The sequence below is a fragment of the Canis lupus genome, chromosome 13 (assembly GCF_011100685.1).
Source record: "Canis lupus familiaris isolate Mischka breed German Shepherd chromosome 13, alternate assembly UU_Cfam_GSD_1.0, whole genome shotgun sequence".
In the NCBI taxonomy this organism is placed as follows: domain Eukaryota; kingdom Metazoa; phylum Chordata; class Mammalia; order Carnivora; family Canidae; genus Canis; species Canis lupus.
Genome location: NC_049234.1, coordinates 37,952,726 through 37,965,181, shown reverse-complemented (window position 1 = coordinate 37,965,181; position 12,456 = coordinate 37,952,726). Strand labels below are relative to the sequence as shown.

At 64.9% G+C, this 12,456-nt stretch overlaps 1 protein-coding gene and 1 long non-coding RNA gene across 5 annotated transcripts in view; one reads left to right on the top strand and one right to left on the bottom strand.

Annotated features, from left to right (window-relative positions):
- Positions 1-2,537: 2,537 nt before the first annotated feature.
- Positions 2,538-3,529, bottom strand: LOC119864854. The gene is made up of 2 exons (XR_005368909.1): positions 3,351-3,529; positions 2,538-2,908 (listed from the first exon to the last, which is right to left on the bottom strand). It is a non-coding gene; the product is annotated as an uncharacterized LOC119864854 (long non-coding RNA).
- A 478-nt stretch (positions 3,530-4,007) lies between these two features.
- ZC3H3 (zinc finger CCCH-type containing 3) overlaps positions 4,008-12,456 on the top strand; it is an 87,512-nt gene continuing 79,063 nt past the window's right edge. For all 4 annotated transcript variants that reach the window (XM_038555734.1, XM_038555733.1, XM_038555737.1 and 1 more), the window contains exons 1-3: positions 4,008-4,139; positions 5,897-7,214; positions 8,188-8,384. In XM_038555734.1, coding sequence (XP_038411662.1) covers positions 4,052-4,139; positions 5,897-7,214; positions 8,188-8,384 — 1,603 coding nt within the window. In that variant the 5' untranslated portion in view covers positions 4,008-4,051. The remainder of the gene's footprint in view (positions 4,140-5,896; positions 7,215-8,187; positions 8,385-12,456) is intronic.

Sequence of the window (12,456 nt, the reverse complement as noted above, 5' to 3'; positions counted from 1 at the left end):
GCCCAGGGCCAAGAGAGTGCTGAGTGCAGACGAAGTCCCAGAAGTCTTCTGAGAATTAAGTCCCCCCTCACCCTGGCATCCCTCCCGCTCCATCCCCACGGCCACCCAGGGGGTCAGTAGCTATGGGCCTTGGGGCACAACTGCAATGACCTGGCCAGCAGTCGCTCAGTCAATGTTGTGCGGATCTCAGGGCGGCGGGGTCAGCTGCAGAGCAGGGCGGGCTGGTCTCAGGGGCGGCTCAGGGGCACCCAGGGGTCTGGGGGCAAGGGCAGCAGGAAGGCCCCTGCACTGGGCCCTGCAGTGATCTGTCTGGTTTGCTGGGCTTTCTGCCTGCTGCAGTGGGGGCCGCAGGACCCTATCCCGCCCCAATGGGACCTCTGCAGGAGAAAGCAGCCCCCTTGCTCACGCTCCTGGTTTTCTGGGCCTTACTTCACTGCCCCAGCTGGGAGGAGCGCTCACTGCCTGAATCCAGGTATCGCTGGGGCAGGAGGGGAGTGGTTACTGGCGGGCCCCACTTGAGGTTTGCTTAGGTCCAGGCATGTGGGTTGTCCCTGAGCATATTGTGGAAACGCCGTGCTTTAGGGCACAGTAGACCCCAACACCTTTCTTCCAGACTGGACCTGGCTAAGAGTCTGAGGGTCATGCTTTTTAGCGAGGGTTAGGTGTGGGAGGTGATGCTGGGGTGACGCAGGGATCCCCAGGTCCTTGGGGGCAGCCGTCTCCCGCAGGGACACCTGCTCCCTTCCCTCTGGGATGAAAGGTGAGGGGGCGTCCATGGGGTCGCGGTCCCAGCCTGCCAAGCGCCTGTTTCCCCCCCCCCCCCCAAGGCCTGGCAAGCCTGGCTCCCACCTGCGCGCAGCTCCAGAGGGAAGGAGTTGGTAGGAGGGGTGGGAGTGCCGGGGTGGGTAGAAGGAGGCGGGTAGCAGGACAGATCTGACACCTTGACGTTCCCTGAGAACGTGCCTGGTATGGCTACGCTGCTGCGCTCTCCTTAATAGGCCCTGCCCCTTCAGAGTGGTGGTGCACTTGCGGGGCAGCTTTGTGCTGTGGCGGAAGCAGCAGCAGCAGGAGAGTGGCAGCTGGGCGTGGGGAAGGTGGGGAGCAGCAGGCCTCACTCCAGGGCTTGTCTGCTGAACGTCTGCGGTGGAGACCTTGGGCCGCCCCTGCCTGCCCCGGGCAGCCCTGGGAGGGTGCGGCTCAGGTCAGGGCTGGGGGGGCGGTGAGAAAGGCTGCGGGAGGACGGTGGTCAGCAGGAAGCAAGCACTGCGGGGGAGACGGCACATGGGGCTCAGGAGGGCCCAGGACGGACACCTGCCTCCAGAAGTGACCCCTGAAGACGGTTGTCGTGGGAACTGGCTGTGCTGATGTCCTGACACCAGAGCGGCGCCTGGCCTGCTGTGAAGGGCTACAGTGTGCTCGGTGTGTTTGTCTGCTGATCATAGAGAACGCGCCACGTCTCGGGGCCTGGGGGCTGTCAGTGAAGCCTCTGCCTTGGGCTCAGGTCAGGATCTCGGGTCCTGGGATCAAGCCCCACGTCGGGCTCCATGCTCAGCACAGAGTCTGCTTCTCCTTCTCCCACTCCCCCTGCTTGCTCTTTCTCTCTCTCAAATAAAAAAAAAATGTCCTGTTGCATTTTTAAAAAAGATTTTATTTATTCATAGAGACACAGAGAGAGAGAGAGAGAGGCAGAGACCCAGGCAGAGGGAGAAGCAGGCTCTATGCAGGGAGCCCGATGCAGGACTCGATCCCGGGACCCTGGGGTTATGCCCTGGACTGAAGGCGGCACTAAACCGCTGGGCCACCTGGGCTGCCCCGTCCTGTTGCATTTTGAGGAGGGTTCCTAAAAACGAAATTACTCGAAAAACCCTCAGGGCCTTGGCGCACATTTCAAGTTGCCTTTCATTAAGGCTTTGCCGATGTCCGGAGTAGTGTGCATTTCTGTGCCCCCCACACCCCGTGCCAACACTGAACAGTGTTTCCGTTTTTGCCAGTTTGAGGAGCGTCAACGAGTTTTGAGCGTAACTGTTAGGATCAGTTTTGGTGAGTTAGCTGGGGCAGCAGGACGTCCTTGCTAGTTTCTCACCCCGGGGACAATCCCCAAGGCTGTGCCCTCTGGGGGTGGCTGGGCTCTCCTCTCTGCCACCGCAGGACTGGACCACTTGTCCCATAACAGAAGAGAACAGGCTTAGGGCCAGACTCGCAAATCTCAGGAAATACCCCCACCTCAGTGGCGTGACCGACGCCCGCTGAGTCAAGCATAAACGTGGGAGTCGTCCTGAATTACGCCATCTAGGCTGGACACAGCAGAAGTGGGCCGTCCCTGCCCCCGGGGCATTGCCTGGGTTCACAGCTGCCGGCTGGCTACCAGTCCTGTCCCGTGTTTGGCAGGTGGCTGACGGTGAGAGCGCTGGCGGCAGAGCTGCGCGGTTCTGTCCTCCACCGGGCCAGCCGACGCGTTCACGGGGTGATGGTTGTAGGAATCTCAAGGGAAGCAACGCAGGACGAGCCCAAAGGACCCAAAGGAGTGCTTTTCAGGATCCCTGTGACAACTCCCTTCCCATTTATTGTGACAATTCCCTCCCCTGCCCTCAGGGTTTTGGCAAGTACGCAGGGCACCATGGGCCATCCCTCCCGGCCTCCCTCCTAGGGCGCCTAGGCTGCCTGTGGGGGAGGAGGGCAGGGGGTGGGACAGAGCATGGACAGGCCGGGTGGTGCCTGCAGAGGGACCAGAAAGGGCGCAGGAAGCAAAGATGGTTCCAGATAGATTCCACTCCTCAAAGGCCTCTGGGCTGAGAGGGACGCCCAGCTGCGGTTCCACCCTCGTCTTCTCAGCCTGGCACGCGCCCCCCAAGAGGCTCCAGAGTGTCCACCGCTGTCGCTGTCCGCAGAGCGGGCGGGGCTGTCCCCCCTGCAGACACAGCGCCTGTGAACGCCTGGCCTCGTTGCTGGCACGCGTTTCATCCCCGGTAGGGGGATCCGGGGGGGGTGGGGGGCTCAGCGGTGGAGCACCTGCCTTTGGCCCAGGCCGTGACCCCCGGGGTCCCGGGATCGAGTCCCGCATCGGGCTCCGTGCAGGGAGCCTGCTCCTCCCTCTGCCTGGGTCTCTGCCTCTCTCTGTCATTCATAAATAAATAAAATCTTAAAAAAAATAACCCTACGGTCGGTGCTGCGGGATCAGCGCTGTGGTCCACGCTTTTCCTGCTCCTGCGGTAGCTCTTCCTTCCGCAGGCGGCCCCCTCCCCGGCCAGCTTCCTCTTCCCTCGGCACCTGCCGCCGCCCCGCCGCCCCGCTCCCCCGCCCGCCGGCTCCCGCGCGGCCTCTAGGTTCGGCTGCTGAGCGTCCGGCCCCACCGTGCCTTCTCCGCAAGCCTCCCGGGCTCGCCCTCCGCGGCTCGCGGGTCGTGCGAGGTCGGTCCACGCGGCAGCGCCGCTTCCCGACGCGCCCTCGCGGCGCCGCAGGGCTGGTCCGCCGCCCACCACGCCCCCTCCCTTCGGGCTCGCGGCCCCGCGGCCAGGCTGCGAGCCTGCGTTCGTCCGTTTCCGCCGACACACCGAGGCTCTCCCGCTCTCGGCGGCTGCTCCTCCCGCCCCGACCCACGGAGCAGCGTTAGCAGCCCCACCGGCCGCCCCCGCGGAAGCCGCACAGCCCAACCGTACGGCAGCGGGGGGCGCGGAGACCCCAGGCCCTCCGCGGCCCCGCCCCTCCGCGGCCCCCGCCCCTCCGCGGCCCCGCCCCCTCCGCGGCCCCGCCCCCTCCGCGGCCCCGCCCCCTCCGCGGCCCCGCCCCGGGAGCTTGCGCCACTTGCCGGCGCTCCCTACTGACGTCGCCCGTCCCTCGCTCTGCGCACGCGCGGCCCCGCCTTTCCACGGGCGTCGCCAGGACAACGGCGCGTCCCCCGAGGCCCCGCCAACGCTCCGGCCTGGCTGGCAGTGCGCAGTCTCGGCGCTCCCGCGGGCCCCGCCCCGCTCCCGCCCGGCTCTCGCCCCGGCCCGCCCCGGCCCGGCCCGACTCCGCCCCGCCCCGCCCGCGGGGGAAAAACAGTCGCGCGGCGATGACGTGGCGGGGGCCTGGCCGGGCGTCGCGGACTCCGGAGATGGAGGAAAAGGAGCAATTACGGCGACAGATCCGCCTGCTGCAGGGTGGGTCGGGCCGGCCCGGCCCCCGCGTCCTTCGCTGTGCCCTTGCTGCGCAGCGAGCCCTGCCCGCCCCCGGAGGGCGTCGCTCCCCGCCTGCAGTGCCGGCGGCGGGTCGGGCGGGTGGGGGGGCCCGGAGGGGGCGGCCGGGGTCGGTCCGCGCCCGGGTTTCGGCGGACGGTTAGTGCGGGTCCCGGCGGCGGCGGCGGGCGGTCGTCTAGTAACCGCGGGAGGCGTCCGCCATCCCGTCCGCCGGCGCCCCTCGTCCGGGGCCGGGCGGTGCGGCGGGGCCCTGGACGTGTGCATCGGCTCCTGCCCTGCGTGGCCCGGCCCGGCCCCCGGCTTCCGCTTTCCAACGCGCACATTCCCGTTTGCGCGGATCCTCCTCAAGACTCCGGCCTTGGAAAGCGGCCGTCGGGAGGGGCCGGGCGGGGGTCCAGCGGCCCGGGCTTCGTGGGCTCCTGGCCTGCGTGCGCGGGACGCCACTGGGCCTGCGCCGGGGAGGACCTGATGGGGGAGGCAGGACCTGTCATGGGGGGTGTGGGGGGGACAGGACCTGTGACGGGGGGTGTCGGGGGGGACAGGATCTGTGACGGGGGGTGTCGGGGGGGACAGGACCTGTGACGGGGGGTGTCGGGGGGGACAGGACCTGTGACGGGAGGTGTCAGGGGGGGACAGGATCTGTGACAGGGGGTGTGGGGGGGACAGGACCTGTGATGGAGGGTGTCGCGGGGGGACAGGACCTGTGACGGGGGGTGTCGGGGGGACAGGACTTGTGACGGGGGTGTCGGGGGGGGGGACAGGACCTGTGATGGGGGGGGTGTCAGGACAGGACCTGTGACGGGGGGTGTGGGGGGGACAGGACCTGTGATGGGGGGTGTGGGGGGGACAGGACCTGTGACGGGGGGTGTGGGGGCGATAGGACCTGTGACGGGGGGTGTGGGGGGGACAGGACCTGTGACGGGGGGTGTCGGGGGGGACAGGACCTGTGACGGGGGGTGTGGGGGGGACAGGACCTGTGACAGGGGGTGTCAGGGGGGACAGGACCTGTAACGGGGTGTGGGAGGGGACAGGACCTGTGACGGGGGGTGTCGGGGGGGACAGGACCTGTGACGGGGGGTGTCGGGATAGGACTTGTGACGGGGGGTGTCGGGGGGGGACAGGACCTGTGATGGGGGGTGTCAGGACAGGACCTGTGACGGGGGGTGTGGGGGGGACAGGACCTGTGACGGGGGGTGTGGGGGGGACAGGACCTGTGACGGGGGGTGTCGGGGGGGGACAGGACCTGTGATGGGGGGTGTCGGGGGGGACAGGACCTGTGATGGGGGGTGTCAGGCCGGGGGACAGGACTTGTGATGGGGGGTTGTCGGGGGGCCCACTGCCAGCCTGTACCCCCCTGCACCATGGTAGCTATGCAGGAGCTTCCTGGGATATATTGAATGACACCCCACCTTAGAGGACAGTTGAACCCATTTCATATTCCAGAAAATTAGGGGTGACATGGGTGCATCTTCAGGATGAATAACCAGAAATAGGACTGGAGTAGAACGTGTGGGAAAAGGCTCACGGAAAACAGAGGAGGGAGTTTGGGCTGAACTGTCCACGGTTCTCAGGCACGAGGGGCTGCCTGTCCTTGCTGGGGACCCACAGGCCCAGGAGTGAGGGGGTCTGTGCGGTGTTCTGTCAGCTGTGTGCTGCCAGAGGACTGTTGTGATTTTACTTTCACCCCCTGGCTAATCGAGCCTGTGATTCCTCCTTCTCAGGTCTGATCGATGACTACAAAAACCTCCATGGCAATGCCTCTGCTCCGGGCACCGCAGCTGCTTCCGGGTGGCAACCACCTGCTTACAACAGCAGCAGGTCCTTCAGTGCCTGCTACCCTCGTCCAAGCCGGAGGGGCTTCCCCCTGAACCACGGGCCCGCGTGGCGCAAGAAGTACTCGCTTGTGAATCGACCCCCAGGATCTTCAGACCCACCCGGTGACTGTGCTGTGCAGCCGCCCCTCAGGGCTGAGGGCAGCCAGGGTCCTGACCCCCAGCAGTATGTCCTGGAGAGGCAGGTGCAGCTTAGTTCAGATCAGAACATGGTTATCAAGATCAAACCGCCATCGAAACCGGGCTCGGCTAGCACTGCAGGGGTCCCCCGGGGCTCCTTGGAAGAATATGAGAACCCCCCCTGGAGCGACCATAGGCCTCAGGAGGGGGCGGGCGAGCCCCCTGGTGGGCAGCGGCAACCCTCAAAGCCAGGAAGAGTCAAGGGGAGCTGCAGTGCAGAGGACCCCCTTCTGGTCTGCCAGAAGGAGCCCGGCAAGCCCCGGGTGGTAAAGTCTGTGAGCAGCATGAGTGACAGCCCCTCCGAGCCCCGGCGGACTGTCAGTGAGAGTGCTGTTGCCGTCAAGGCTCGCCTTGTGTCCTCCGGTCTGCCCCAGCGTAGTGGCATGGCTGTGGGACGGAAGGTGGCCTCACACTCTGTGGCCAGCTGTGTCGCACAGCTCTTTGGAGACAGGAGAGTGAATGCTGGCCATCCAGATCAGCCGGCTTCTTGTGGCTTGGTGGCAGGCCCTGCTAGACCAGCTTCTGGACCCAGGCAGGCCCGAGAGTCCTCTCTGCTTGCGTCCTGTCGAACCACCAAGTTCCGAAAAAACAACTACAAGTGGGTGGCTGCTTCAGCAAAGAGCCCCCGGGCCACTCGGAGGGCCCTCAGCCCCAGAGCAGCCTCAGAGAACATGTGCAAGGCCCCCTTTGGCACAGAGGAACAGGTGGAGAAGCCACAGCTCCGAGCTGACCCGAATGCTAAGCCCAGGAGGGCGGCTGTGTCCTCCACGCCTGGGGCCTCCCCCAGCAAGTACAAGTGGAAGGCCTCCAGCCCCTCGGTCTCCTCGTCCTCCTCCTTCCGTTGGCAGTCAGAAGCTGGCAGCAAGGACCATGCCTCCCAGCTCTCTCCAGTCCCATCTCGGTCCCCCCCAGGGGACAGACCAGCAGTAGGATCCAGCAGTTTGAAGCCCCTCTTCAGTGAGACCCCACTGTCAGCTTACAAAGTAAAGAGCCGCACCAAGATCGTCCGGAGGCGGGGTGGTGCTAGGTAGGTGCCCCTGCTGCCACCCTGGGGTTCTGTCCGGGCGGGCAGGGGACAGGCCTGGGCCTCGCGAGCTGCCTGCTTGGTGTGCAGAGCTGTGGGAGGGCCCACCTGCAGGAGTGGGGGATGAGGGAAAGGAGCACCACCTGCTACTGGGCCAGCCTGGGTGTGTGTGGTGGCGTTCACATACCCAGTGCGAAGGAGGCTTGGTGCTCTCCCTTAGAGCTGAGTGACCGGGGCTGAGTGAGGATGCGGGCAGGGCGCCAACAAGTCTGCCCTCTCCTGCTGGTGACAGACCAGAGGCCGCCGGAGGAGCTTTGGTTCTGCGCAGGGTTTGTGGATGATTGCTTTATACCCAGGCCAGACACGGGGTGAGAGACCGGGGGGCACCAGGGGGAAGTCTGCTCTCTTGGCGGCCAAGTGACCAGGTGAGTCACTGTCTCGCTGAGCACCTGTCACCTCCCTGCTCCTCCACCGTCAAGGACTGTGAGGAGGCCGAAAAGTGGCATCGTGGCTCAGTGCTTGGTCTGGGGTCAGGGCCTCAGTCACGGTAGCCATTAACACCGTGAGGTGTGTCTCCCGCCCAGGTCTTTCCCGCTGCCTGACTTTGGTCTTTGGCAGCTGCCTGGGGAGGCTGGGGGCCGCTTCTCCTCTGCTGTGGCTCCTCAGGGCCTCCCCCAGCGGGGAGTTCATCTGCCCTGGGGAGCCACAGGAGACCTGGTGCAGATGTCCCCTGAGGGTATCAAGGTTGGGGCTGCTCCCCCCGGCCCTCACTCCCGGCTCTGAAGGGGACGAGGAGTGAGGGGGAGTGTGACAGCTGTCAGCCGCTGCCGGTTATGTGGGAAGGCTGGGACCACTGGGGCTGGTTGCCTCCTGGGGCGGATCCCGTGCTGCTGGGGTCTGGGTGGGCAAGGGTGAGTGGGGACAGCTCCCACACTGGGGGAGCCCATTGGAAACTGCCTGCTTTTTGTCTCTGCAGCCTTCCTGGGGAGAAGAAGAGCAGCCCCCCACCTGCTGCCACTGCTAAGACCCAGTTCAGCCTGCGGCGGAGGCAGGTCCTCCGGGCAAAGAGCAGCCCCGTTCTAAAGAAGACCCCCAGCAAGGGCCTGATGCAGGTCACCAGGCACCGGCTGTGCTGCCTGCCTCCAGGCCGGGCCCACCTCCCCACCAAAGAAGGTATGACCAGGCGTTGGGGTTCTGGAAAGCTTGCTCAGCCAGGTCTGTGAGCCCTGACCTCACCAGCTACCTTGCTCTTTCGGTGCCCCAGCCCGATCGCACTCAGCCTGCTGGGCAGTGGCTGGCTTGGGCTGGAGAGCGGGGCGAAGGCTGGACCGTTGTACCCTGCTCTCCGGGGGGAGATGCTATGGCCAGGTGTGTGGTGGCCTTTGTAGCGTGTCTCTCCTGTATACCTGGTCCTGTCCCTCTTGGTGGAAGGAGCCAGAAAGCAGACGAGAGGGTAGCAGCCATGTACCCTGTGGGGAGGGGAGCTGTGGTTTATACTGCCCGGGGCTCCTGTGCCCTAGGTCTCTGCCATCTGTCCTGGGCCGACAGGCCAGTGGGGCCTCTCCGTTGGTCGCTGCCTCTTCCTCAGGAACCCTGTGCTGGCCTGGGAGGGGTCAGCTTTGCCGACCTGAGTTGCAGGTCGCTTCCTGAGTTGCTGTGGATTTGGTGAAGGGTGCAGGGGAGGAAGAGCCTTGGGGTCATGGTTCCCTTAAGAAGGATGGCCCCCCACTGTGAGCCGTTGGCCACACACTGAGGAGCTGGCAGGTGCTGGCCATCTGGGTGGGGGTCTCTGGCCATGGGGAGTGGGGAAGGGCGAGGTGATCACCTGTGACGCAGTGTCCTGGCAAGCCTGGGGTTCCTCTGGGCAGACCTGGTCCTGTGGCATCCCTGCGTGGCGGCGGCTCCCCAGGCTGATGCATGTGGGGTCTGGAGATGATGGGGTTCGGGCCCTGTGCCGTCGGACTTGGGACTTGCGCCCTGGTGGCTGTTTTGCAGCAGGCATTTGGGGGGTCCATAGAGGGGCCAGCAGGGCTTTGGACACAGCTGTGAGAGGAGGCGGTGCCTGGGCAGAGCTGAGCGCCTGGGAGCTGGCCACGGGAGAGTGGAGTTTAGGGGCTCAGGCACAGGGCCGACTGGGGCCGTGAGAAGGGGTGGGGAAGCGGGGCTGGGGGTGCTGGCCACCCATCTGACCTTTGGCTGCCAGGGGAGTGTGGACCTCATCCCTGGTGGCCGCAGCGAGGGGGCCGGATTGAGGGTTGGGCTTTGGCTGTGGGTGGACCAATGGCCAGGCTGTGCCAGGCGTGACGCGAACGTCCCTCGCTTTGGGAGGCTGGCAGGGGGTGGCCGAGCCCCCGGGAGGTTGGGGCAGCCTGGAGACACGTCAGAAAGTGATGTCCGGGGGCATCCATTCGGGCCTTTGCAGGGATTCCTGGCTCTGCCTCCGCTCCTCGGTCACAGTGTTGTCACAGCTGGCAGAGCGGTCCTGCTGAATGAGGGAGATCTGTCCCCACAGATGAGCCATCACACGGGGACGGCCACTTGTGAGCATGATGGGGCTCAGGCCTGGCTGTGGCAGGTGCATGTGTCCCCAGGCCTCTCTGCATCCTGCTCCAGGTGCACATCAGGCAGGAGCCGGGAGTGTCCTTCTGCCCTCCTGCACCCTAGCCCACGAGACACTGGGACGCTTCTGTAGTGACTTGCCGCGGGGAGAGTGGATCGGGGCAAATGGAGTTGGGTGGCCAGGCCGGTGCCCCCGGATGGCAGTACTTCAGTAAGACTCGAAGCACAGGGATGTGGTGTGCAGATGGTGGCATGAGGTGGCTTGGGGAAGGGGTGTCCCGGTCAGAGGCAGCCTGTCCTGGCGCCAGGGCACCCTGGAGGGCTGGATTCCTGGAGTGCCAGTGGGCATCTGCTGGGAGTCTGGCCTCCTCGCTGGGCCTGGAAGCAAGTGCTTGAGGAGCAAGTGCTGAGCTAGGTGTTGAGTGGGACAGGGTAAGAGCAGCCAGGCCCTGGGCCTCCTGTCACCCTCCGTGTCTGCCAGGGCTCCCTGTCCTAATGCTGGGACGGGCACTGAGGGACTTGTGGGGCATCCTGGTGGGCACGCTTTGACCTCTTCAGCCCATGCTCCTGGGGTACATTTGCCGCTCTCCCCAGAGTTGAGCAGAGCTGGCCTTGATGGGGGCCTGGCCAGGCCTAGGCTGTCTCTGTCGCCGAGGAACCTGGTTTGGAGGCAGACAGGCCTGAGCCAGACCATAGTCATCCCCTATAGCAGGCACCCCTGAGGAAGGAGCGCCATTCGGTTGAAGAACGCCTGTCTTGTGTGCTGAGGGCCTGCAGCTGAGGACCTCTCTCCAGATGGGGCAAGAGGGAGTCGACACCGGGGATCCTCCACACACACTGAGCTTTCCCTCCAGGCAGGTGGTCTGATGTGCTCTTACCAGCTCCCGGCAGGAGTGCCTGGTGTGCGTGGGGGCTGGGACGAGGGCTGGAACGGGGACTGTCCGAGGCCGGGAACAGCCCAGCTGTGCACAGGCTTTTGACAGGAGCTGCTGGCTGAGTGCCACTGGGAGAGCAGGGCAACGGCCACAGGGGCAGCATCCTGGGGCCATGGGCTGGAGCTGGCATCCTCACATAGTGACACAGGCCAGGATGTTCTAGGATTCTCACTGCCTGCCAGGGGGACCATGGCCTGGAGGGTTAAGGAGAGGGGGATGCTGGGTCTGCGGGCTTAGGCCGTGCTTGCCGTATCCCATGCTTGTTGGCCCGGGACCACCGGTTTTCTCGTTGGGCCTAGAGCAGTCCCAGGTGCAGCCCAGTAGGGAGACTGCCTCCTGCCCGTAGGGTGGGTGTGGTGCTATTGGGAGAGGAGGAGAAAGCTTGGGGCCAAGCAAGATGGGGGTGGGGATGGGGTGGGGGGCTGACATGATCCCTGCCTTCATACTTCTCTCCACTAGGAGGTGAACGGGTCAGCTCGCGGTTGTAGATGGATGTGCTGACTGTGGTGCAGAAGGCCCTGGGAGGGATGGGGAGGGATGGGGAGGGTCCTGCCAGGGGAAGAGCTTGGAGAAGGCTGCCGCTCACTCATCCACCCACCCACCCACCCATCCACCCACCCACCCACCCTCCATCCACCAGTCATTGTCTGTACATCCACCTGTTTATCACTTACGTGTTCTTCTGTCTGTCCTTCCCTCATCTGTTCTGTCTTGCATCTATCTTCCATTCATGCTTTATCCATCTGTGCTCTCTACCATTCAGCCAGCCACCCCCCCGCCCCACCTAGCCAACAAGCATGCAGTGAGTACATCTGGTGCGGGAAGTGTGCTGGCTCCGGTGGGCACTGTGGGTGCTGCAGCTATATTACAGCTGTGAGGACAAACAGTTACCTGGGTCCTTGTAAATAACCTGGAAAGATACTCTGAGGTGGAGAAAGTGTGCAGAGAAGGAAGTGGGGTAGTGTAGTGGAGAGCTGTGGGGAGGGTGGTCAGCCTGAGCCAGGCAGCTGGTGTCTCTGAGGAGGTGACCTGTACACCAAGTTCTGCGTGAGGAGGAGAGAGGAGGGAAGTGCACCTCTGCAGGCGAAGGGCGCAGGTGGGAATGAGCTCTGCCGGGGCGCAGGAGCCGAGAGGTCCTGTGTGGCAGGCATCTGGGAGGGCGGGACCAGGTGATGGGAGGGAGAGCCCAGTAGGGCCACAGGGAAGGGAAGGGGGTGGTTCTGGCTGCCTGAGAGGAGGGACCTCGGACCTGCATGAATGTGCTCAGGGATGAGGCCAGGCAGGGCCGAGCTGTGTTGGGGTCCCCAGGGCTGTGTTGGGGTCCCCAGGGGTGTCCAGCAGGCCTGTAGGGGGCAGTAAGCAAGGAAGAGCTCGCAGTAAGGTCTTGAATGTGGGGTCAAGGAGTGGGGTCCTCATTCTCAGAGGTGGGCAGGGAATTCCTGGAAGATGCTTGTGCACAGGCCTGAAACGCGGACGGGCAGGTCCAGACACCACCCTGAGAGCCTGAGCCTGGCAGAGGCGGTGGTGGTGGGGACAGGGGTGAGGACGAGCGTTTCCCAGGCTGAGGGCCACTAAGGAGTCAGTGGGAAGTCCCCAGGCCCCTTTCTGCTTCCCTCTCCTGTCTCCCTCTTTCCCTGCTCCATCTTCCTGGCCCCAGGCCCTGGGCTAGGGGCTCCTGGGCAAGCCCTAGCCAACTGCTGGCTGCGGGCCACGCAAGCTTTCGTGAGTGCTGTGCACTTATGGGGTGCAGA